This window comes from Mytilus californianus, unplaced genomic scaffold, assembly GCF_021869535.1.
Source record: "Mytilus californianus isolate M0D057914Y unplaced genomic scaffold, xbMytCali1.0.p SCAF_7, whole genome shotgun sequence".
Taxonomy (NCBI): Eukaryota; Metazoa; Mollusca; class Bivalvia; order Mytilida; family Mytilidae; genus Mytilus; species Mytilus californianus.
Genome location: NW_026262723.1, coordinates 94032336 through 94059353, shown reverse-complemented (window position 1 = coordinate 94059353; position 27018 = coordinate 94032336). Strand labels below are relative to the sequence as shown.

The following is a 27018-nucleotide window of genomic DNA, read 5'->3' as shown; positions in this document are numbered from 1 at the left end:
CGACGACGACGACGACGACGCCAACGTCATACCAATATACGACCAAAAAATTTTCAATTTTTGCGGTCGTATAAAAACAGCTGATTCTTTTTTTAATTTCATTTCCCAATGTTTTTCGAGAATCCTAAAAAAAGTAAAGGAAATAAACATTGAAATTACAGTCTTTTTTTCATTGAGATGAATGTATTCGTAGATGGCCAATGCCTAAGAAACATAACATTTAGAAAGAAAAGAAGAGATTTTTACTTTACTGTCTTTTCAAATTTTAATTGCATGTTATATGATGCACTACATTTCCTCTTAATTTTTTCATAGCCAAATACTATGAGTGCTTGGATTTCTTTTATATTGTTGAAAAGACATCTTTTATCTCTTTTCTTTTTCTAATGGGAGATAATTCAAAATATTTTGTTTTAACTCTTGTGGAAATCTTAATTATTTTATAATTTCCATAATTTTCCAGGATTAATAAACACCAGAACAAATGTGTGCATTCTATTTATTTATTTATTGACACTGATATTTGATATTCCATCCAGTATTCCAGTTTCACTATTTGAAGTAATTCTAAAATATTTTCCTAAATCTAGTAACCTTTTGGAATATTTTCTTACGTTTTTCACTACATCACTAGATTTTTTTTTCTATATCCACAGTATTCTGTTTAATTTCCCATGATATATATATACCAATTCAACAAGTGCAGAGTCTTTATATTAGATCCAGAATTTTGTAATTTTTGATATTTTCCAATATCATATTTAAAATAATTATCCTCACTTTACAAATTTTTTGGAATATTTTATTCATATTTTTCCATATATCGCTTGTTTTTACTATATCCACAGTATTCAGTTTTTATTTTATTTCCCATGATATATATCACAATTAAACAATATTAGATACAGAATTTTATAATGATTATTTCCAATATCACATTCAAAATTGTTATCCTCATGTTATGATTTTTTTTGGAATATTTACTTTTATTATTCACTTTATCACTAGACTTGACTATATCCACTGTATTCACATTTTATTTCATTTCCATGACATATATAGCCAATCTAAACAGGTGAATCATCTTCATATTAGATCCAGAATTTTATAATGATTATTTTCAAAATCACATTTAAACACTTCAAGCCACAGACACATGTTGGTTGAACTTATTTCTCCTACTTGCATTCCAGTTTTGATTTTTTTTACTTTTTAGAATGACAAAACCCCATCTTATAAAAAGTGAATTCCCTTGAGTGAACAGTATTTTTATGCACAAAATCCTAATAGATTTCAAAGAAAAACACTGGGAGGTATACTCCCAAATTAGTTTGGCTTTTACATGTACATCATCATGTGAAAGCCGTAAACATTTTGAATGAATTATTTCCTCCTTGATACGTTTATGACAAACCAGTCAAAGTCACATTTTAAGAAGCAAAATTAAATGGCATCTAAGAATTGAATTCAAATAAAATAAATCCCAATTTTTTATGCACATTGATTCCAATAGATTTCAAACACTGTGAATAATAATCCAAAATGAAAAATTCAAACAGATAGGCCTATATGAAGAAATGCATAACATATCCATCTGAAAACTAAACACTGAAAAGACCTGAATAGCTATTTTTTGTTTCACTGACAACTGGACAATACTATGTATAAGGATTAAAAATTTAAAGATTTTTTTATTATTTAACAAGAGTGCACACGCTGAAATGTCTCGCCTTCATTACTTACCATTGATTTTATGTTGATAGTCCTAAATATAAAGCTTTACTATAAGTAACACATAAACTTAACATGATCCAAGAAAATGAGGTCAAGGTCAGATGAATCAAATGAAAAATACATGTACACCTTACAATCATTCAATAAACCAAACATAGTTGACCTATTGCTTATAGTTTCTAAGAAACAGTCTTAACCAAGAAAACTTAACATTGACCAATGAACCATGCCAGACAGACATGTACACCTTACAATCAATGTATGCATTAAATATAGTTGACCTATTGCTTATAGTATCTAAGAAACAAACTTAACCATGAAAACTTAACATTGACCAATGAACCATGAAAATGAGGTAAAGGTCAGATGATACCTGCCAGACAGACATATACACCTTATAATCCTTCCATACAACAAATATAGTTGATCTATTGCTTATAGTTGAAGAAAAACAGACCAAACCACAAAAACTCAACACTGAGAAATGAACCGTGAAAATGAGGTCAAGGTCAAATAAAACCTGCGAGACTGACATGTACATCATAAAATATTTCCATACACCAAATATAGTTGACCTATTGCATATAGTACTAGAAAAAAAGACCAAAACTCAAAAACTTAACTTTGACCACTGAACCATGAAAATGAGGTCAAGGTCAGATGACACCTACCAGTTGGACATGTACACCTTACAATCATTCCATATACCAAATATAGTAGACCTACTGCTTATAGTATCTGATATATGGACTTTACCACGAAAAATTAACCTTGTTCACTGATCCATGAAATGAGGTCGAGGTCAAATGAAAATTGTCTGACGGGCATTAGGATCTTGCAAGGTACACACATACTAAATATAGTTATCCTATTAATCATAAGAAAGAAATTAACATTACAAAAAATGTTGACTTTTTATTCAAGTAGTCACTGAACCATGAAAATGAGGTCAAGGACAATGGACATATGACAGAGGGAAACTTCGTAACATAAGGCATCTATATACAAAGTATGAAGCATCCAGGTCTTCTAGCTTCTAAAATATAAAGCTTTTAAGAAGTTAGCTAACGCCGCCGCCGGATCACTATCCCTATGTCGAGCTTTCTGCGACAAAAGTCGCAGGCTCGACAAAAACCGTTTTAATTTTCATACATATAAACATGCTGTTAAGAAAATCTTTGACTGATTTAGATTTTTGGGTCAAAATAAGATTAAACATCTATATTGGGGACTTAAAACCATGAAAACCAATAATATTTTCTTCCCTATCAATTTTATAATAGAATAACCCTAGGTGAAGAAAAACTTTAAGAAAAAAGCATGCTGTAAGGTTGGGTTAGGTGAATAAAAAACAGTACAGGTAGCATCAAGATAGACTCAACTGTAACAATACCAACTGGTCAATTTAAATGTCCCAATTGTATTGTCAATTTTACAATCTGGTTGAACAATAGGTAAAGGTGAACAGCAACACTTATAGTCAAGTCACAGTAATAAGTTTCCAATGGGAGATAATCTACTTTTTTAAATGAAGTCAGTCTTATTTCCCTTTAAAACTTCCTGCAGAAGCAAGCTATTTTTGATCCTGCTTACCAAATTATGTGCTGTTTTTTTATTTCCTAGCTGCACTTTGCAGGTTTGTTGTGTGTTTTAGCTTTATGACATATGGATCACATGTTGTTGCTGGTCTTTGTTGTTACATTTGTTTTTCAGAGGTATTAGGTGTTAGTGGTTGATGTGGTCTGTATTAAATACTCTTTTTGGTGCTTGCTGTTACACCTTTTAATGTTTCACACATCCAATAAACCAAAAAGAACCCTCAGCAGACTGTCCTTTTATCAACTAAAAACTCAGTAAAATGTATGTTTTAAAATATGGTCAGTGCCAAAACATTAACTATTAAGGGTTGATTCTGTTAACAGACCAAATAAATTGCTTCGCTGAGCACAGCTGGATACGACCGCAGAGGTCCAACCCTGAACAGTTGGGGCAAAAATGGACACAATATTTGTGCTTGATATAGGTCTGAATTTGGATTGTAATTCAATATTGGACACATAATAGGTTTCTGACATCTGTAGTCATAGAACTTAGAATTGGTTATATGATTTGAATTTATATTCAATTTTTTGCTTTTGTGCAATACACTATGCTGTTGCGAATTGACCTCCCCCCCCTCCCCCCCCCCCCCCCCCCAAATCTTTTTTAACCGGTTTGAGCCATAACCCCCCAAAGCCAATCCTAACCATACCTTTGTGGTATGGAAACTTGTGGTATAATTTCAGAGAGATCCATACACTGTTCCACAAGTTATTGTCATGAAACTAGAAAAATGCTTATTTGGGCCCCTTTTTGGCCCCTAATTCCTAAACTGTTGGGACTGTAACCCCCAAAATCAATCCCAACCTTCCTTTTGTGGTAATAAACCTTATGTTTAAATTTCATAGATTTCTAATTACTAATACTAAAGTTTTTGTTTCCGGAAACCAAATGTCTTCAGACGATGACTTGATACCAATATATGACCGCAATTTTTTTTGCGGTCGTATAACAAACCACCAATATCTAGCTCTTCCAAATAGTTTGAAACTTTATGGGTCTCACCTGCAATTATTTTAGTATTCATGTATTTTCTTTTGGAAGATGTATAAAGTTGAAGCATGTCAATATTTCTTGAAAATGGTAAAAATAATTATTTACCAATTCGACTATATTATTTCTGAATAAAATTAATGACGTGTCATTGTATTTTGTATATTTCAGGTGTATATTTAATTCTCACAGGGTTCCTTGTTTATTAAACATCAATACCTAAATCCATATAGAAACAACAAATAGAAAAAAAGATTTTAATATATTACCATAGATTGCACATTTAAATAGTACAACTACTGGAAACAAATTCTCACATAGCACTTAGTAAAAATATGCATATAAATATTATAATACCAATTATCTACCTGTTTCATTAACTTGTTGAAGAAAAATTCTTAAGATTTTTTTTTTTACAATTGTATAAGTTTAATAGACTACATAATAGACACATGCCACTTTATTTGACCTTTAAGCATACTTGCTGCTGACCTTCAGAATTTCAGCATTTTCATGAAGAATGCATTTTCTAAAGTATAATACATCAAACGTATTGAAAAAAATACTAATACTTGTTTTTAGATTCACTGTTTTATAATATTGGACTTTTTGGTGGGAAAAGGATGTCTCTAAATTTGTAATATAAATTTAAGCAATAATGAATGTTCAACTGTAACAAAAAGTATATCAGCAAGTTCAGAATATATTACAAGATAAGAGGTTGTTTTTGAAAAATATTGAGAAATTTAGAGGTTCATGCTAGGAAAATGTTCACTAATTGCCAAGGAAAAAGTCAAAGAAGTAACAAATATGAAGGAAGGGTAGGAGTCTTTTAGGTAACAAAAATCCTTAATGTCCAATAACTTTATATACTGAAAAGGTGGAAATCATTGCAGGCTGTAAGATTTTTATAAAATTTCATTGGATTTTGAGAACAAAAAAACAGGACCTCGCACAAGACACACCAAAATTGTTTAATGGTATATTTTGACAAATAAAGTCATAAACAACTATAGTGACATTTGAAAAATCTCAAAAAGCCAATATGAAACCAAATATTTTGTAAAAATTTTGGACAGTTTAAGTAACAAGACTTGCTTAAAATTGACAAATTTGAATAATCAAAATCCAATAACTCTAGAACAACAAATACAAAAAATCTCTGAATTGAAAAAAGGATCTTGTCTTTTTGTAAAAATCCATAAGAGCAAACTTGAGTTATTGAGAGATGAGCTTGGACAAAGAAAACTGGAGTTATCTACAGATATGCTTTGACAAAGAAAACTTGAGTTATTGAGAGATGTTCTTTGACAACATAAAAATGACGGAAGTATGTCCCAATAAACCACAAGTGAAAATTGACTACCTAACTGTAAGGATTCTGAAATTACAATGAAAATTTACTGAGGTTTAGAACAATTCTACCATTTGTTGGTATAAGAAAATATGCAGGTAATAAAATAGTATATAAGTAATTTTTGTTTCAATCTGAAAAAGGTCAATTTCTGAAAATCTAACTATCCAAGCAATGCCCATGATTGACAATTAAGAAAATTCTGAATAAATATGGTTCCACAAGCTTTTTGTCAGTAGGGAGGGGAAAAAAGTTCATTCTTGTTCTAGCTTTAGGTTAAAAAAAACTGTAAATAAATACATATTTCCAATAGAGAACAAAAGACCCAGTCGTTTATTTTGATAATTTTCTTAACAAGTATCAATTTGTGTTTAATAGAGCATTTGCACAATACATGGCGTTCAAATTTGAAGAATCTTTGTTTCAACAAGCTAGCTATTTATAATTTATTTCCTAAAGGATGACATTAATATTCAAATATTAAATAAACTTTCATTTAAATCGTAAAAAAAATAAACTAGAATAAATGAACTGATGAACACAGAGAGAACTGGGCAGCATGCTGTTATAACAAAATAACTAATGAGAGGGCAAGTCGTTTACATGTTCTACATCACAAAACAACTTATTTTGTGAGTAAAGACTTTGGAAAATTACCCACAAATTTCTTTAATTTGAAATTTTTAGTGATAAATCTTAAGTCAGTTCTAATGACCTTTAGTTATCATGTAATAGGCCAAAATTAAATATACTAATAAACTATGGGCAAATTAAAAAAAATGTATTCTCTTTTTGCCTTTCAGCAGTTCTTAACTTTTCATTATCTTTTGTGTGAAACTTAGCACCTGATCAAAACAATATATAATGTGAAAGCATTTTGTAGTTCAGTAAGAATGTGTCCCCATATCCAATGTCCAATTATTTCTTCATGAAATTTTGTCTTCCTTGCTTGGGGCAAGCCTCCCATTTTTGTGTGTAACACTTGATACTTGTGTCATGACTTTTTCTTTGCTGCTTCTTCTTTAGCTGTAAATAAAGTTAGAACACAAGATAATGCCTATTCTATAATTGTACTGCCAAATTCGTCAAGAAATTTTAATTAATGCATCACAATGGTAGTTCGTTTTATAAGATTATGCATATTCTATGTATAGTAAGGTTTTATGGACCTTAGTTTGTATAAAGGTACTATGGTTCAAATTGAAAATGAAAACTTTTAGTATGATTGTTACATTCATTTTCTTATTTTTATTTCATTTCACTACTAACTGGTTATATTCTGTTAATGTTCAATATAGTCTTGGGTTTGTGGAAATAGGTCTAATAGATCCAAATTCAGAAACAAAATGTTATCTTTTCTTATCTGGTCTTTTTTTTCTGTATAATATAATAAAAGAACAGTGTTCCAATGCCCTCTGCCCTATGTTGTAATTAATGGACACAAGTGAAATTGTTTACTAAATATGTTCCTATCTGTCATACTTTGATTTTCAGAGCTTAAAAGTTAGCCCTCAAGGATTTACTACTTCTTTTATAAAGTTTTTTTTTCATTCGTAACTGCTTTCAAGTCCCCTGATTGTTTAAATAGAATGAAGGTTCATTAGTACAGATTCACAGTCAAATTCATTTTTTAAGCCAATTTAAATAGAAGGCCAAAAGAAACAAAGACTATATCCTGCATATGGAGGGTGTAGGTACTTCATTTCTGACAGTGGAATTCCATTTATAAATTTTAATACAGTGATTATTAAAGAACTTTTTACAGGAATTGAGCATTTATTAAACTGTGTTTCTCTATATTCTTAGAAATCAAAATAGATGTGACACAAAAAATTTCATATGTCATAATGATAATGTATAATCAGCAACCTTAAGTCATACCTTTTTGCTCCTCTTTTTTTTTAGTAGCTTCTTCCCTTTGCTTTCGTATAATTGCCAATCTTGCTAAATCTGCCCTAGCCTCATCTGTTTTTCCTGCCATATGCATCTTTTGGTAATTTGCTTTTGCTTGTTGTTTTTCTATTTCTTCCCTGAAATATTTGCATTTTTTTTTATAGTTTCAACAAAAAAGATATTGCTTTTCCAAATGAAAGAGGTCTGATATTTGTAACACAAACATGGAATCATGACCATGGCTTCCAAAAAATAGCTGTGCCAGCCGGACATTTTTGTCTTATCCTGATTTTAATCCCTTAAGACTAAGTAACAAAAGGCAATCATGGTAATCAGTTGGGCATCATATAAACAATGATTGACATAAAAACAATATTAAGCTTGACTTTTGATACAAATTCGGTGTACTGACGTAAACTGTTCAATTGACAGTACATCATTCGAAGTGTGCAACATTAGCATACTAATATCTGCCTAAGAATCTTTATTTGTGCAAATTACGTTGTTAAAAACTTTATTTTCGTTTTTAGAAGGTACATTTTCCTATACCGGATGTTGACTTGACAATGGTAAAACACGGACCAAAGACGGATACGTAAAATCCGTGTACTTTTACAAAGCACGATTGAGTTAAAGTAGCTCTTTCCACATTATTTCTTCAAGAAAATACTTGAAATGAACGTTAGATAAAGGTATCAATGATAATTTTAGCATTTTTGAAGAATTCGCATGCATAATTTAATCTGACACCTAAGCAAATGTGTACTAGTTCAAACAACGTGGTTCTGAGATTTTTTTGCTTAAAACCTTTAAAACTACCTTTTCAAATCATATTTATATACGTATTTTTGATAATCTAAATCTTTTTGACTAAATCAATTAGATGCAAACCACTGAAATTTATGAAATAACTTTAAATAGACCTATCAATGTCCGGTACACTTGAACAGGTAAATTTCAACTGTCAGACAACTAATCAACCCTGATTGTAATGAGAAGATATTAAAGTAGGGTTTGTTTTGATAGTACTTATTCACCATGTCACTTTTATGACCGGAAATGTGGCTGTTTGAGGCAAAAGGTCAGGTCAAAAAGATCGCAAAAACTTCATTTTTTTCTAAATTATGTTAAAATGGCAAACCCACGTTAAATGTCCGTTTCAGGTTCGGACAATACGACTGTTTAGGAAGCCCTGATCATGAATATAAGATAGCGACAACTTTAATGGAGCCCATTTATATGAAGATCTACATCATCTTTTTAATTGTTTGAAAAATTTGAATCTAAACATCCATGTTAGCTGGTTGTTAACTGTTGACATTAAGCCTATCCAAGTTAAAATGAGCATAGAGCAAGACATGAAAGAATTATTTTGGTTTTAATAGGAAAATTCATATTGTTTTCATTCGAAACAGACCTATTAGACAGGTATAAGACAGCTTTTTTTATTTGAAGCAGCAAAAGTTTTTCTAAAATATCTAATTCAAGTGTTTCATAATTTAAAGTGTACAACAACACATCAAAGAGTATGCAATTTTATTAAGCTGGTGGACATGTTTCGCCTGCCAGGCAGGCATCATCAGGACAATTTACATACAGAAATTAATTACCGAAGTACTAAAAGTGGTACATTAAATCTGACGTCACAATTCGTGTTGTCAAGGTGAGAGAAACAATGAAAAGTGAAAGTAGCATGTTGTAAATAGATGAGATAAATATAGAAAACTAGAGGCTCTCAAGAGCCTGTGTCGCTCACCTGATTCTACTTTGGTTTTGGAAATCATGTAAAAATAGATTAAAATCATAACAGATACCCTAATAATGAGTGAGGCCAAATTTGGTTTAATATTGGTCCTGTAATTTAATAAAAAATCCTGGTGGTCATCTTGAACAGTAAATCTGCAACAAAGTAGCAACACTTAATCAGCACCTCATAAAAAACATTTATGCCATGTTTTGGTTTCATTCCATTCAGTGCACCTCTAGAAGAAGCATTTGTATGTATTTCCCATAGGGTCTTATGTTAAAGGAAGTCCCCCCATTGGCGGCCATCATGGATGAAGGATCAGCTTCAAAGTAACAAAACTTAGTCAGCACCTCATAAGGAACATTCATGCCATGTTTGGTTTCAATCCATTCAGTATGTGGTTCTCTAAAAGAAAACATTTGTATGTATTGTCCATAGGGTCCTTTGTTAAACATTGTCCCCATCTGGCAGCCATCATGGATGAAGGATCAGCTTCAAAGTAACAACACTTGGTCAGCACCTCAAAAGGAACATGCATGCCATGTTTGGTTTCATTCCATTCATAAGTTCTCTAAAAGAAAACATTTGTACGTATTTCTCATAGGGTCCTATGTTAAACTAAGTCCTCCGCTGGCAGCCATCTTAGATTATGGATCGGCTTCATAGTAACAACACTTGGTCAGCACCTCATAAGGAACATTCATGCCATGTTTGGTTTCATTGCATTCAGTGGTTCTCTAAAAGAAGACATGTGTATGTATTTCCCATAGGGTCCTATGTTAAACTAAGTCCCACGCTGGCTGCCATCTTGGATGATGGATCAGCTTCAAAGTAACAACACTTGGTCAGCACCTCATAAGGAACATTCTTGCCATGTTTGGTTTCATTCCATTCAGTGGTTCTCTAAAAGAAGACGTTTGTATGTATTTCCCATAGGGTCCCATGTTAAACTAAGTCCCCCGCTGGCGACCATCTTGGATTATGGATCGGCTTCAAAGTAACAACACTCGGTCAGCACCTCATAAGGAACATTCATGCCATGTTTGGTTTTATTCCATTCAGTAGTTCTCTAAAAGAAGACATTTGTATGTATTTCCCATAGGGTCCCATGTTAAACTAAGTCCCCTGCAGGCAGCCATCTTGGATTACGGATCGGCTTCAAAGTAACAACACTCGGTCAGCACCTCATAAGAAACATTCATGCCATGTTTGGTTTCATTCCATTCAGTGGTTCTCTAAAAGAAGACATTTGTATGTATTTCCCATAGGGTCCATTGTTAAACTAAGTCCCCTGCTGGCGGCCATCTTGGATTATGGATCAGCTTCATAGTAACAACACTTGGTCAGCACCTCATAAGGAACATTCATGCCATGTTTGGTTTCATTCCATTCAGTGGTTCTCTAAAAGAAGACATTTGTATGTATTTCCCATAGGGTTCCATGTTAAACTAAGTCCCCCACTGGCGGCCATCTTGGATTATGGATCGGCTTCAAAGTAACAACACTCGGTCACACCTAATAAGGAATATTCATACCATGTTTGGTTTCATTCCATTCAGTGGTTCTCTAAAAGAAGACATTTGTATGTATTTCCCATAGGGTCCTATGTTAAACTAAGTCCCCCGCTGGCGGCCATCTTGGATTATGGATCGGCTTCAAAGTAACAACACTCGGTCAGCACCTCATAAGAAACATTCATGCCATGTTTGGTTTCATTCCATTCAGTGGTTCTCTAAAAGATGACATTTGTATGTATTTCCCATAGGGTCCTATGTTAAACTAAGTCCCCCGCAAGCGGCCATCTTGGATGATGGATCAGCTACAAAGTAACAACACTTGGTCAGTACCTCATAAGGAACATTCATGCCATGTTTGGTTTCATTCCATTCAGTGGTTCTCTAGAAGTTCAAAATGTAAAAAGTTAACGCCGACGACGGACGCCAAGTGATGAGAAAAGCTCACTTGGCCCTTTGGGCCAGGTGAGCTAAAAATAAAGTTTGTTTAAAATTTAACTTGAGTTCGTTTTTCTTTTATATGATGCATGACATTGTTCTAAAGGCTTGGTATCTAATGGACAACTTTGCAAGGTTTCTCTCCCAACATAGCATTTTGATAAGGTAATTTTAATTACATGTTAAGAATGGTCTGAAGTCAAATAATAACTACTTCATTTGTTATTATATTGAATAGTTCCTCAGCAGTATTCTTTTACTTCTTCACATGATGTAGAAATTACTGTGGGCAGTGGATAATTGAAGAGCTGTGGGGAAGACAGAATTATTCTGATGGTGCAGAAGTCCTGTAGTGTAATATTATACTGGAGAACAGACTTGAATGTTCATGATGTTTTGAAGTTGTTTATAAGAAGGATTTGCCAACTTATATGATTTTAGTGGCAAAATAATCTATCATGATGTTTTTTAATGGCTTAGTCTTAATGTGTTTTCAAAACTTACCAATCTAGAAAATTGTCTGATTTTTTTTTAGTCTTCCTGTGAAAATTGTGACAGAAATGTGTTTCAAATGAACAAAGCTATCCAGTTTACCTCCTCTATTGGAGTGGTGGGACCAGTTTAATGGGGAAGTCATTCAAATTTCTTTTTTGTATCCAATCTTCTCTCAAGACATACCTTTCTCGTCTTGTCAATTCTGTTTTGCCACCTTCTAATTCTGTAACCTTTTTAATAGCTCGGCCTTTCATTCTATTTGGGTTTTCAACTTCTATTAAGTGTTCTACACCTTTATGCCTATCCTGAAAAAATAAATTGATACAGACTTTTATTTACTTCCAAGAGGTAAGCAACATTGTAAGACATGTTGTCTATATAGAAATAAGATATAACCAGTATTGGGGCCTGTTCACATCTTTCTAATGTCCTTTTCCTCCTATACAATCACTCTCAAAAGATGACTAACTTTTTTAAAGTATACATTATAAACATTTATCTAGTAATATTACAATGTACTGTGTACTGAAATAAAGTCATGAAAAAAACTTTACCTTATTTCAAACTTGACCTGCATATAGAACATTTATGATTTCCCTCCATTTGGCTTGGAGTGTGTTCAATGAGGTCTATAAGGACAAACTTATCAACCATGGCATGAGACAAATTATTAGCCCCAGGATTTTTCCCTTTTCCCGAACTTTTTTGGTCAAATATTGTTTTTTATAAAGTAACTACTGTGGATTCATTTATTTTCGTGGGTACAAATTTTTGAGGATTGAGGGGAAAACACTTACTGTGGATTCATTTATTTTCGTGGGTATCAATTTTCGTGGATAGAGAAAAAAAGACGTTTCGTGGTATATGTAAATTCGTGGATCGCTGATTACAAAAAAAAATTCAGATACGTAATTCGTGGATTTCTTTTTAATTTAGAAGATATAACTTCCTTGGTTTGATCAATAATAAAACAAAGAAAAAAGAAGGAATTCATTGAAAACAGTTTTGAATTGTCAAAATCCTCGCTTGGTCATATTAGGTTAAAGTGTTCATTGAAGACTTCTATTACAATAATGGACAGAGACAAGTTATTATTTGTTTGTTTTACAATTTATAAATTCTTGTCGGAATTTTATAAGGCATTCAAAACTCTATGATTGAAAGCTCAGTTCCCTAATCACGATATAATAAAGTTTAAACAGTCATATAAGTAAAAGGTGTGAAAATAAATGTTCCTGTCATAAACAATATTACCTACGGGCAATATCCCCGTACTTAATCCTATTGATTTTTAATCACCAGTAAACCAAACTATGACACGGTAATTAACAACTTTCAGTTATTTTCCATGAACAGTTTTAATCAATTTTAAAAAGTAACTTATCACTGATATTCGATATATTAATTATTGATTTAATCAAAATACTTGTATCTTCTTTCAATAAAAACAAGTGTGATGTTTATCGCTAGTCAACACTATACTAGAACTGCATAACATAACCGGAAATAAACATCCGACTCCATACACATTTCTCGGGATTATTCTTCGTTGAATTCTTAAATTCGTGGTTCGCTGTGACCCACGAAACCCACGAAAATTGGTATACCACGAATAATAAAATGCTCCGCAGGGCGCAGCTTGATACGACCGCAGAGGTCGAACCCTGAACAGTTGGGGGAAGTATGGACACAACATTCAAGCTTGATACAGCTTTGGATTTGGATTGTGATTAAATATTTGACACAGCATAGGTTTCTAACACAGATTGAATGTGGTCTAAGAACTTAAAAATTTTAAATTGGACATTCACCTATTATGGTCCAATATCCAAAATCTAAAAACATGGTTAGATTCAGCATATCAAAGAACCCCAAGAATTCAATTTTTGATGAAATCAAACAAAGTTTAATTTCGGACCCTTTTGACCTCAATGTGGACAAAGTTGATAACGGGGCCCAAAAATCAAAAATCTAAATACATGGTTAGATTCAGCATATCAAAGAACCCCATATATTCAATTTTTGTTGAAATCAAACAAAGTTTAATTTTGGACCCCGATTTGGACCAACTTGAAAACTGGGCCCATAATCAAAAATCTAAATACATGTTTAGATTCAGCATATCAAAGAACCCTAAGAATTCAATTTTTGTTAAAATCAAACTAAGTTTAATTTTGGACCCTTTGGACCTTAATGTAGACCAATTTGAAAACGGAACCAAAAATTAAGAATCTAAATACACGGTTAGATTCGGCATATCAAAGAACCCCAATAATTCAATTTTTGATGAAATCAAACAAAGTTTAATTTTGGACCCTTTTGACCTCAATGTGGACAAAGTTGATAACGGGGCCCAAAAATCAAAAATCTAAATACATGGTTAGATTCAGCATATCAAAGAACCCCATATATTCAATTTTTGTTGAAATCAAACAAAGTTTAATTTTGGACCCCGATTTGGACCAACTTGAAAACTGGGCCCATAATCAAAAATCTAAATGCATGTTTAGATTCAGCATATCAAAGAACCCTAAGAATTCAATTTTTGTTAAAATCAAACTAAGTTTAATTTTGGACCCTTTGGACCTTAATGTAGACCAATTTGAAAACGGAACCAAAATTTAAGAATCTAAATACACAGTTAGATTCGGCATATCAAAGAACCCCAATAATTCAATTTTTGATGAAATCAAACAAAGTTTAATTTTGGACCCTTTGGACCTCAATGTGGACAAATTTAAAAACGGGGCCCAAAATCCAAAAACTAAATACACGGTTATATTCAGCATATTAAAGAACCCCATGAAATCAAGAATAAAACCCCATTGAAATTGGTCAAGAAATAAGCAATTTATAGGAAGTATCTTCTTTTGCACAATCCTGTGCTATTAAATATTTCTTGCTATTGCGCAATACTGTACAATTGACAATTTCTTGCTATTGCGCAATATTGTGCTATTGGATATTTCTTGCTATTGCCCAATACTGTGCAATTGAAGATTTCTTGCTATTGCGCAATACTGTGCAATTGAAGATTTCTTGCTATTGCACAATACTTATTATATAATAATTTACACATCCTGTTTGGTGTGTATCTCCTACCATATCATTATTATTTGATTTTAAATATAAATCAGAAATAACCAACTTAAAATGGAAAATTTTAAAAGAAACAAAAAAGGAAAAAAAGAAAAAAAAGGAAAAAAAAATAAATCCCCCCCAAAATTTTTTGAACCCCATTATGATTCATCACCCCCAAACTCAATCCCAGCCTTCCCTTTGTGGTATGGTACCTTGCAGTACAATTTCAGAGAGATCCATACACTTGAACACAAGTTATTGTCTGGAAACTAGAAAAAAATGTGTTTTTTGGCCCCTTTTTGGCCCCAAATTCCTAAACGTTTAGGGCAATTACCCCCAAACTCAAACCCAGCTTTCCCTTTGTGATATGGACCTTTGTAGTACAATTTCAGAAAGATCCATACACTTACACACAAGTTATTGTCATGAAACTAGAACTAGAAAAATGCCTGTTTTTTGCCCCTTTTTTGGCCCCTAATTCCTAAAATTTGGAGGCAATTACCCCCAAAATCAATCCCAGCATTCCTTTAGTGATATGGAACCTTGTGGTACAATGTCAGAGAGATCCATACACTAACACACAAGTTATGTCTGGAAGTTACAAAAATGCTTATTTTTGGCCCCTAATTCCTTTACTGTTATTACCATAACCCCCAAAATCAATCCCAACCTTCCTTTTGTGGTATTGAACCTTGTGGTAAAATTTCATAAAGATCCATTCACTTAAACTAAAGTTAGAGTGCGAAAACCAATGTGTCTTTTGGCCCTTTTCTATGAAACATGTTAATTCTAAAGCTCCTACATTCTGAAAATTGTTTGTAATGTCAGCTATTATCCAGAACAGACTGGTTCATGCTGCTTGCCTGATTTGTGGAATGTCACAGACTACTACCACTGTTACTTTCTATAAATATTTTCACCAATGTAACATGCAGTGTAAAAACTGAAGCAAAAGATACATTTCATTTAAGTATATCGTTAAAAATATACATGAGGGGGGAAGGACCTTTTTCGTGACGTCATGTTTTGTGTGAATTCAGGATTTACACTTATCAGGACTCCCAAATTAATGATTTATTTTTTGGGATCTTGGTAAGAATGCATTATTTTTTTGGGAAGTCGAGATTCAGAGTTAATTCTGGAAATTCGGGATGACTTGTTACCCTTTCTACCCCTTACATATATGTGAATTTTCAACATTATGTGAGGCAAATAAATTGAAGAGTGCTGAAACTGTATTAAAAGTATAAAGTATTTACAGATTCATCATCTGAATCCTCTTCAGAACTAGATGGTGGTAGATCCCCTGGGGCAGCAGCTCCTTTATTTTCCTCTCCTTCTTTTACTGCCTCCTTCCCCTCCTCTTCCTCTTCCTCCTCACTTTCTATACCCTGTTTTCTCTGAAATAATAAGAATAGCTACTGGTCAAACTGAAATTCAGAAAACTGTCACGACACAAAGAATGAAAATCTACTTTGTTACCCTCATAAATCAATTTTAATTACTGTAAGTTGTAAAACATACCTGCTTATCATTCAGATATTTACCTTGGCCAGAGTATTAGTAAGTCCAAAAACTGTAACGATTCATAGAAATCTGATTGAAATACATGTTCTATATCAAATTGGGCATTTTCTGATTTTTTATCTATTTTCAAAAACACTCATATCGACCAGTACATTTGTTTATAATGTAAACATCTTTACTTATTAGAGACTTAAAGTTGAAACAAAACTAACTGATAAAACAATAGGTTGTCAAAATGGCAGAAAACCAGGTTTGAAAATGATTGCACCGAAACAACATAATTTAAGCGTCATTCAATCAACCCCTGAATAACAAAAAAACAATATGCCAAAATTGACATAAACAAGCATTCTGTGAGTATTGCCTGGCAATACATAGTCCCCTACCAGTTAAAAATTCATTGTACTGGAACAAAATGCTATCTTGATCTATAACTTGTCATGGTGTAAACTATATAACAAATATCGTCAATATCTTCAAGCATGACGAAAAAAAAATGTGGAAAATTGATTATTTGAGTGAATTTTTGAAGTCCAAGGACCATAACTCTGCACAAATCATCAGAAATCTTCAAGCATGACAAAAAAAAGTGAAGGAAACAGACAGACAGACAGACTGGAGTGCAAACCTAAAGTCCCTTCTACCGACTTCAAGTCAGTAGGGCACTAAAAACAACATTTAAATTTGAAAAGCATAGCTGTCAAATGACCCGTATTCTGCGGGTAACACCCGAGAATTTCCCCCTTCACACAGGATTTTTAAAATTTGATTGAAAAGTAACAATTCAAGGATTGTTTGTTAATTGTACCACAGAAAGTTGAAGCCAGTCAAGCTTGACATACAATTCTATGTCCTGATTAAAAGATTTTCCGTTTGCAAATATCAAATATCCTGTAAAAATCATTTGAAAACAATTAGAACTTTTAATACAATTTTGTTGGAGAGAATTATTTTGTTATCACTTAATTGTAAAAGCTTTAAATCAAATCCATATGCTCTAGATCATGTCTACAGATGTTACACTGAAAGAAAACACACTAACTTCTTTCTATTTATCTTCCTCCTGTGTATAGGAGCACATTAGCTATAATTGATTTCTAATTACATATGTATAGCTGGGGTTTATGACATTCATTGATAAATAGAAGTAAACTAGTGTGAATAAAACAATAAAAGGGCATTGCTTTAGAAAAATATTTAATTAATGATAAATATTTATATACTTAAAGTTTAAAATACAAAAGTGATTATTTTTAGGAAACTCAGTGGTACTTCATGTATATATGTTATAGTACACATTAAAAAATAAACTCTCAATACTAAAATTGGAGCGAAAAAGTTCATACGCGTTATGACCTGACAATTTTCTTCTTCAATGCATTTCGAATTTCAGAGGTTGACAGGTATGGAAATGGATTGTTAAGTTTGAATGGTTCTTGAGTTATTGCATGGGAAGGACATAATGTAAAGAATCATTTCTTAATCAATAAACAACCATACATTGTAGTGAAATTCTTTAATATGGAACTTAACCTCTTTTTTGCAAGAGAAACAACATATTTCAGAGTTGTCAATGTTTTTTTTACCAGAAATTGACTTCTGTTTTCACTATTGCTTGTAAAAATGGTAAAATCCAAGAGAAACGAAAATAAATGATGTAATTGATCACATGATTGATCACATTATTGATTTATGGTAATGCAATAAAACCCAAGTACTTCCAAATTTGCTTACCTTCAATCATATGTTTACCAGCCATAAAGTTGTCAAAGGAAAAATTCATTATGAAATGATTGCAAACAATTGATTTAAAGAGCTAATTATTTTATGTAACACACTGGAAATAAAGTAAACAATTGTATGTTAATAAGAGGATTGTTTTGTACATGTATTTGATCCTTTTGGCAGAATGGATTTCGAAAAAAATGAAAAACCTGACTTTAATTTTTCCTGATGAAGAGACTGCTTCTGATGAACAATGGCATCACCTAGATTCCACTGTCCCATGTAGTCAGACTCAACTGTTCGTTCACTACATTGTAGGCGAACACTTATACTAATTTCCATTTGCATGATGCATGTTTCTGGATTTACCTTCAGCAGCTAGATTCAGACCAAAAGTTTGGTTAATCAAAATGCCTGAACATTTTATCACGTATATGAACATTTAAGCAAAGGATTTTACTAAACCCTTTGTCATGCCAGCTTTTTCTGCTGTCAGTGTAAAATGTAATGTTTAGTGCCAAAGTCAGTGTAAAATGTATTGTTTATTGCCATAATCTAAGTCCATTTATCAGTACCTTAACCAGCCTTGTATAGTTCTACCTGGTACATTGTCCACACCTCCCTCCTTGACTGGAGAATTCAGGTAAAAAAACTTTTTGTTCTCGACTCTAGAATTCAGGTAAAAAAACCTTTTTGTAACTGTTCGAAAACGTCTAAGGAAACTCTGGTAATTTCAAATTGTGTGTGATCGTTTGTGGTATTTTCATGGAAAAACCTGTTTTCCATCATCAAATAAAAGTTGAAAATGCTTGAAAATGATTCAAGAATACTTCAAGAGTGTTAAAATAAGTCCAAATCACAATTGAGAAACTTGTGTATGTTTAAACCGGAAGTTCCAATAGCATGAGTAAATGGAAATAATACGGTGAGAGTGAGGAAAATCCGTATTTAATAGATACCACTAGAATACGACTTTTAAAGTAAAACAGCTCCATCCTTTAGTAAAATGCTGTTAAACATATCCATCATATTAATGTTTGAAGGATCTTAAGCTAAAACAAAACACATGCGTCAGTATTAATCTCTAAAACGAAAAGAATAACCGATTACATTTTGTAGTTTATACATCGTTTTGAATAAACTGGTTCCCAGCTAATTTATACACTTTTTTCATTCTGTTAAATACAAGTGGTTTCCAGTTTATATTATGCAATGTTGTGAAAAGAAACGAGAAATTTGTACTGAAGCATTTAATTTTGAAATAAATCACTTTATAATGGATTTTGAATTAAAATTGCACATTCATATGGATTAGGTAAAATACTAGTTTTGAAAATGATAAGCGCGCCCTCAACAATTTCAATAACAAACATGGCGTAACATAAACAAACCTTGCGAAATGAAGTTTTTCTCTTAATTCTTGCTTATCGTACTCTATATTCGGCACCCCTGTCTTGTAGGTTTAATTTTAGAGAAATAAAACTGCGGACTATATATACAAGCCTGAATTCAGTAATATATAAGAAATTTTTTTTTAATTTTTTTTCTTTTCTTCAGATATCTTTTCTATCTTGAGTTACCATGGTTATTGATGTCTAAATTTTTTTTTACCCCAGGCAGTATGCAAGTGTTAACTGCAAAGAAGTGCAACAATCAGTAAAATACTGAAAAAAATTTCAAAAAATAACTGAAATACTTTAACCTTAGACTGTACTATTCAAATGTTAACTTTAAAAAAATGTATTTAACAGTAAAATACGAAAAAATTAAAAAAAAGTATTTTCAAAATTTTGCTCTGCATACCATTTTTGGTAATAAAAAAGCTTCTGTCCAAAATTACTCCAAATTTCATATCTAAGATTCTATCAAGGTTTGTCAAAATTATTGATGCATAAAAAAACTTTAACCTCACACATAACCTAAATGTTGACACTTAGAAATGTCAGAATAGGGTCACTCACTGGACAAAAAGCATAATTATCTGAAATAATCAGATGCATAATGGATTTGTAATCAATAATACCTCTTTTTAATACATTTGTCATATCATATGTTTGTAAATTAAAAATAAATGGGGAATGTGTCCATGGGACACAGATCGATGATGCCCCCGCTTGCATATCATATAAAGTTATAAAGGGACATAACTGAAGAACGGTAAAAGTGACACTACCCAAATTTGTACTTGATCTCAGTTTTGTGGTAATGTTTACTGTGAATAAATTTCATAACATTTGGTTGAGGCAAACTTAAGTTAGAGAACGGAAACGAAAAAATCAGCAATTTTTCTATTTGTAAAGGGACATAACTCTAGAACAGTAAAAGTGACACCACCAAAATTTAAATTTGATCTGTGTTTTGTGGTAATAAGCATTGTGTATATAAGTTTCATAACATTTGGTTGCGGCAAACTAAAGTTAGAGAATGGATATCAATTTTGGGACGTACAGACGGACAAGGGTAAAACTTAATGCCCCCTCAGCTACAGCTGGGACATAAAAATTGTTTACACATGTTTCAAGCATGATCTGAAAAAATAAGGTCTGTTGACAGGTATAAGGTTACTGCAATAAATTACTTCATTTCTTCGTTTGCAAAATATACACTTTATCATTGTAATTTTTTAATAATTGCAACATATACCTGGTTTCATCATTAGTACCACTAACATGCTTAAATTTAAATACTTCTCAGGGTTCTACATTACCATTTGTCTGATTGTTCACGTTGTCTGGGACAAGTGGACATATGCATCTGACAAGTAGAATCCCCATATTAGTTGTCCGCCGGGACAATTGAAAAATCCATGATATAAAACTTTCAAGACTTACAAATGCCTAAAACATAAACTATTTTTTTATTGCTCATAGGAAATCTAAATTCATTGATTGAACCAGGGGAATATAAGTAAGAAGAGGGAAATCAATGATAAAACATTCTGACTGAAAGAAGCTTTCTTATCAAGAGATAAATCCAGAGAGATGTGGGTCTTCTGAATCACGATCTCTAATATGTTTCATCAGTTGGGATTCACAAGGCAGTTTTACACACATTCATGTATTGATTGTTTACCTGCGAGATGGAATCAAAGTAAAAATTGATTAAAGAAAATTCAAATTTACTGTTGCAGCAGTAACCATATGACGACAGAATCGATAGGTTCCATTTATCCTCATTTTTCCCCCCAACTAGGAAATTTAATATAACCAGTCCATTTCAGATGCTTTTTCATTGGTTATCTATCTGTGAATAAAGGACAGACTTTAGTCATTTCTGTAATCTCCAACGTTTTACAGTTTTGGGTCAAATTTGAGGATCATTAAATACAAGACACTATTTCAAAGTTTTGGGGGAAATTTAAAGATCAGTACTATAAGACAATAGTTAAAAATAAACATTGAAAACAATAATTTCTGGGTACATTTTAGATTCTAAAAGGGTCTCTTTTGGGGAGTTTCAGGAAAAAATGGGGCTTGGTATTTTTAAGGGGGTAAAAAAGGAAAAACAATTTTCTCTTCAAAATGAAATCTTTCTTTTATTCAAATAAACAATAGTACAAATTAAATCATTCAGGTTCAGAAATTCAAATTTCCCCAAATTTGAAATCAGGGGGAAAGAGTGGGGGGAATGAGGATATTGCCGAGAACCCAATGATATGGGCAGTTATGATAATTGAATCCATCATAAACTCCACACATATGTGATAGTGACATTGAGTCAGAGAACTTACTTTGGAATGGCAAATAACCTTTAAAAAATTACAAATTTATATAACACAGCAAAATACTACCTTCATCCGGTATGCTAAAAGCCCGAAGAGAGACTGCACATTATTAATATGTAAGATTTTTAACTTCGGATTCAGACAAGAAAGTTAAGAGGTCAGACTAGTTGATTTTCTTGCAACTTGTCCAAGTAAGAAAAAATGATAATGTAGAGGCCTGCTACTAGCACCCATAGATAAATTGGTAGAATAATAATGTTGAGCCTTGCCACATAATACAACTTACATGTAAGATGCACAAAGGCTGTCAGTTTTAGATCTTAAGTGTTTAATATATACCAACTTACAACAGTAACATACCCTCCATTCTTTTTGCCTTTCTTCTTTTTCCTGTGCATGTTTCATTTCAGATTCATCTGTAAAATGTCTTCTTTGACCCTTATGGGTCTTTTTGTTTCCTCTTGGACCCCCTAAAAAGAAGATCAATATTGAATACATTCAGTTTTCATGAATATTCTATGTATGCACTGAAAATATTTTCACTAAGAGATAGTGGACAAAAGTGAGTTCCCACTCAAAATATGTTTTATCATTTCAACTAAAATTGATATTTTTCAAAAAAATATTACCAAGTAACTACATGACCAATTTTTATCAAATAAATACCATAAGATGCAAAAATGTCTGATATTTTATTGTTTATTTGGCCATAATTTTCATGAGAATCGTTTTCATTTCAAGTGAAAAATCAACAAAACCACATTGTTTGAACTAGTACACATGTACACATACTTTTGTAGGTGCAAGATTTAATTATGCATCCGAAATCTTCAAAAACGCTAAAAATATAAACTGATTGATAACTTTATCTTAAGTTCTTTTCAAGTATTTTCGTGAAGAAATAACATGCAAAGAACTAAGATTTTACGTATCTGCCTCTGGTCCGGGTTTTATCATTGTCAAGTCAACATCTGGTATCAGAAAAATGTGCTTTTAAATAAACAAAAGTAAAGTTCTAACATCACGATATTGTATTAATAAAGTCTCTAAGGCAGACTTTAGTACAGTTATTATGAACATTTTGAATGATGCACAGTCAATGTAACAGTTTACATTAAAACATCAAATTCATATTAAAAGTCTGAAGTTTAATGTCGTTTACTTTATATGTCGATCATTGTTATGATGCCCAAATTATTACCATGATTGCAGCTTGTTACTAAGTCTTACAGGATTGAAATCAGAATAAGAAAAAATTTATGAATACATCCATTCATAATGCTTTTAAAAAATTGTAAGGGGTTTGCGGAACCCTGTCTCGCCTGCGATAGCTGCTGACAGTGTAAAAATGTAAAGTTGACTTAAAATGTGAGTCCATTTATCAGTAAAATACAGAATTTAAAAAAAAAATCAAACTTTTTCTTTAGATGCTTGGTCTTGAAGGTTTGATAAAGTAATTGATGTGTAACAAACTTTAACCCAATACTCTGTGTTCTTGTTAACTGTAAATTATTCAAGCTTGATACTGTCTGAATTTGGATTGTGATCAAATTTTTGACATAATATAGGTTTCTAATACAAAATAAATGTGGTCAAAGATCTTATAAATCCATTGCGCAATAATGTGCAATTGAAGATTTCTTCTTGAAACTTTTCAAAAATTCGAAACTTTTAAAATTTTGAAAAAAAAATATAAATCCCTTAAAAAAATTGGGAAAAAAATCCCCCCCACCCAACTTTTTGAAACCCCCCTTGGAGCAATAACCCCAAAACTCAATCCCAGCCTTTCCTTTGTAGTATGGAACCTTGTAGTACAATTTCAGAGATATCCATACACTTACACACATTATTGTCTAGAACAGTCAGGGGACTTATTGAAATAAGTGATTTTTAAATCACTTATTTAAGTAGCAAATTCGAAGTTTTGTCACAAATTGTGATTTCGTAGTTTTACCAAAATTTTAAACACATAGGTTTAGATAACATCTTTTCATTAATAAAATTGAAAAAAATGAACTTTTTGCTTCTTTTAAGCAGCAAGGTTTATGCCTTTAATGCAGTCATTTAGCTGCAAATTCTATTTTAGTTGAAAAAATGCTATAAAAATGGCTTTACATAATGAACTGAAACTTTCTTAACAGATTTTTCCCAGCAGTGGGAGTATTTTTCCTGTAAAATTCAAGGTTTCATCTTATAGATTATGTAATAAAAATTCTACTGTTCGCGATCAAAATTTCACTGTTCGGGGGTGTTGAAATTAGTGGGGGTTATTAAAATAATGATACTTAAAGAAGTGATTTTTTGGAAGGAAATTGAGGTATGATACTTAATCAAGTGATTTTTATGTCATTATCCCAGATTTAGTACAAGGTCATCACCTGACATGACCCGGTCATCCTATCAACACAGATGTTGGTTCTGATAATTTTAGCAACATAATTAGTCCCTGGATCATTAGTCATGTTAGTATTCTATATTTAAAGCTACAATAAAATTAAATCACTTAGTCTAGTGATTAATTTGAACTACTTAAATAGGTGATTATTAAAGAGACAAATCTAACTTCCAACCTTTATGGACATAATGTTACTTGAATCAGTGATTTGGAAAATCACTTATTTAAGTAAGTCCCCTGACTGTAGAAACTAGAAAAATACTTGTTTTTGGCCCCTAATTCCTACATGTTTAGGGCAATTAACCCAATACTCAATCCCAGCCTTCCCTTTGTTATATGGAACCTTGTGGTAGAATGTCAGAGAGATCCATATACTTACACACAAGTTATTGTCTGGAAACTAGAAAAATGCATGTTTTTGGCCCTTTTTTGGCCCTTAATTCCTAAACTGTTGGCACCATAACCCATAAAATGAATCCCAACCTTCTACTTGTGGTATTAAACATTGTGCAGTGATATTGTTGTCTTTTTTCAAAACTACCTCTACCGTTTTTTATTGGGAAAAATGCATATTTTTTATTGAAATTGGGAAATTTGTATATTTTATTCTAAACGCATCTCCGATTTTTTGCTGACCTTTGCAGTCTTTTTTGCACTGTTTTTTTCATGTATATATTGGTTGTCAGTCATTTTCAACCTGAAAGGTACTTTTCGAAGAGGGGAAAGAAACAGAAGCAATGATGGTACTTAATGCATTGAAAACCACATGTGTTACAAACACCATGATGATTTCGATCAGAAAACCGGATCTCAAAAGTGCTTTCTAATAACATGAATACGATATTTACAAACATTACTACCAATGCCATCACTGTTTGGGGAAAATGTTAAACTTTTTGGGATGAATTTTAAGCCATTTTTTTTAGTAATTGGGAATTTTCTCTAGGGGAAAAAGCCGAATTTCGGCTGTAATTTGAGGCAAACAATATCACTGTTGTGGTACAATTTCAGAGCAATCGAAATATTATACACAAGTTATTATCCTGAAACTATAAAAATGCTTGTTTTGGGCCCCTTGTTGGGCCCCTTATTCCTAAACGGTTGGGACTATCATCCCCAACCTTCCTTTTGTGGTATTGAATCTTCTTCAAAAATTTCATAGAGATCCATTCACTTAAACTAAAAGTTATTGTCCAGAAACCAATGTGTCTTCGGACGACGACGCAGACGACGTCATACCATTATACGATCCCCAAAAAATTTTTGCGGTCGTATAAAAAGGGTCTGTTTTGGTGGGGTAGTAGTTCTTCCAACAGGACTAGTAAAATCCTGCTACTAATAAGTCCTGGGCTTGTGAGCTGTAACAAAATTTGTTAACAGTGTTCAAGCTCGATAGTTTTCACAGGGCGGTCCGTCTGCCCTTTCCCGACTGTGCCCTTTTTCTGATGCCCTGCTGTTTTCCCAAGTCCATGCCTTTATTGTCGTAATATTTTCATGAAAATACTGTAATTCTACCGGTCTTCATATTTCTGACAAGTTAATGACCCTCAGCTAATTAACATTTACAGCAGGTGTTATAAGCCATCGGAGGGATCACTTATCCGTTAATTCAACCTCATAATTGACCATTATAATTATTTTTCCCAGTAAAATCGGTCAGTTGGCATTTCAATTTCAATATTTCTTAAAACACCACAATTTGTTCAACACACTAACATTTCGCTTGAACGATCAACCAAAGGTGTTAATTACCAGTCACCATAAACATGGCATTTTAACTGTTATACAAACAAGTACAAATGTATGTTTACTCAGCTTTAATCTCTTTTGAAAACGATTAGGTTACATAAGAAATACATCTGATTTAATTTTTTATCATTAGGTTGGCATCTTTTGAAAATTCTTACTTTCGAACTTCGAGTCATCGGGGTCAATTTACATGAATTTTACATCGACGGGACTAAAATTTACTCGACCTTAACCGAGTATTCGAATCAACCGAGTTCGACTCATCAGAAGTAATTATGCATTGGTCAAACGGGAATTTTACCGGGACCTGGAAATTACTTCGACTCATCCGAGTTTTCGACACAACCGAGTTCGACACAACGAGGTTCGACTGTAATTTGTAAAAGTAACAATTATTTCTAAATTGTTACGTTTCAACATTTTCTTGGTATATGAATAGATCTTATCGCTATTTGTGAATCTGCAACACTTGAACTTTTGACCTCATACAACAATCGCTTTTTCTTTGAGGCTTCAAACATTTTCTCGCGACTTCAAAATTTTATGGGAACCTCTGTGATGTCCAGTAATGGCGGACAAATAGTTATTTATATGGACTTCGTCCTCTTTCACAGGTTATAACTGCCTCACATTATTAGAATTACCAGTGGTATAGAAACAGATGGTATAAAACCATCTTCTTGTGAAATGTGAAACATAATTATATTTCCTACATCCATCATTTTTTTCTTAATTCTGCAATAGTAATAGTTTGTATACCTCTAGGCATTTTAGTATATGTTTGCTAACGTGTTCAAATGGGGTATGAACTCTGTTTTATGGTTCACTCTATTTTTTTGTGTACACAGTGAAAAGTAGTAAATTCACACTTTGCTCTGTCTGTGTGTCCCAATTGGGAGAAGCGAAAATAAACCTGCACATTCGATCTCAATAAAAATATATTGAATGGTTCCATATATTTTTTCGGGGTATGAAACTTTATTAAATCGTTTTAGTAATTTTATTTACATTTAGATTTACTGTAAATTCTATGATTTACCGCAATAAACC

General features: G+C 32.4%; 1 protein-coding gene across 2 annotated transcripts; it reads right to left on the bottom strand.

Moving 5' to 3' along the window:
- Window positions 1-4569: 4569 nt before the first annotated feature.
- LOC127708737 (28 kDa heat- and acid-stable phosphoprotein-like) lies at window positions 4570-26862 on the bottom strand. Of its 2 annotated transcripts, none has more exons than XM_052213864.1 (6): window positions 26728-26862; window positions 22172-22294; window positions 16108-16248; window positions 11951-12072; window positions 7562-7710; window positions 4570-6706 (listed from the first exon to the last, which is right to left on the bottom strand). In XM_052213864.1, the coding sequence occupies exons 2-6, from the start codon at window positions 22220-22222 to the stop codon at window positions 6675-6677; spliced, it is 495 nt and encodes a 164-aa protein (XP_052069824.1). In that variant the 5' UTR covers window positions 22223-22294; window positions 26728-26862; the 3' UTR covers window positions 4570-6674. The 2 variants fall into 2 exon arrangements, with proteins under 2 accessions (XP_052069824.1, XP_052069823.1); XM_052213863.1 differs by having other exon boundaries at window positions 22185-22294.
- Between the last annotated feature and the right edge of the window lie 156 nt (window positions 26863-27018).

Excerpts from the sequence above, each read along its gene's own strand:
- LOC127708737 (XM_052213863.1), bottom strand. Across the intron at positions 16,249-22,184 it reads AAAGGCAAAAAGAATGGAGG|AGAAAACAGGGTATAGAAAG; the intron begins GTATGTTACTGT and ends TTATTATTTCAG. Across the intron at positions 7,711-11,950 it reads GAATTGACAAGACGAGAAAG|GGAAGAAATAGAAAAACAAC; the intron begins GTATGTCTTGAG and ends CAAATATTTCAG.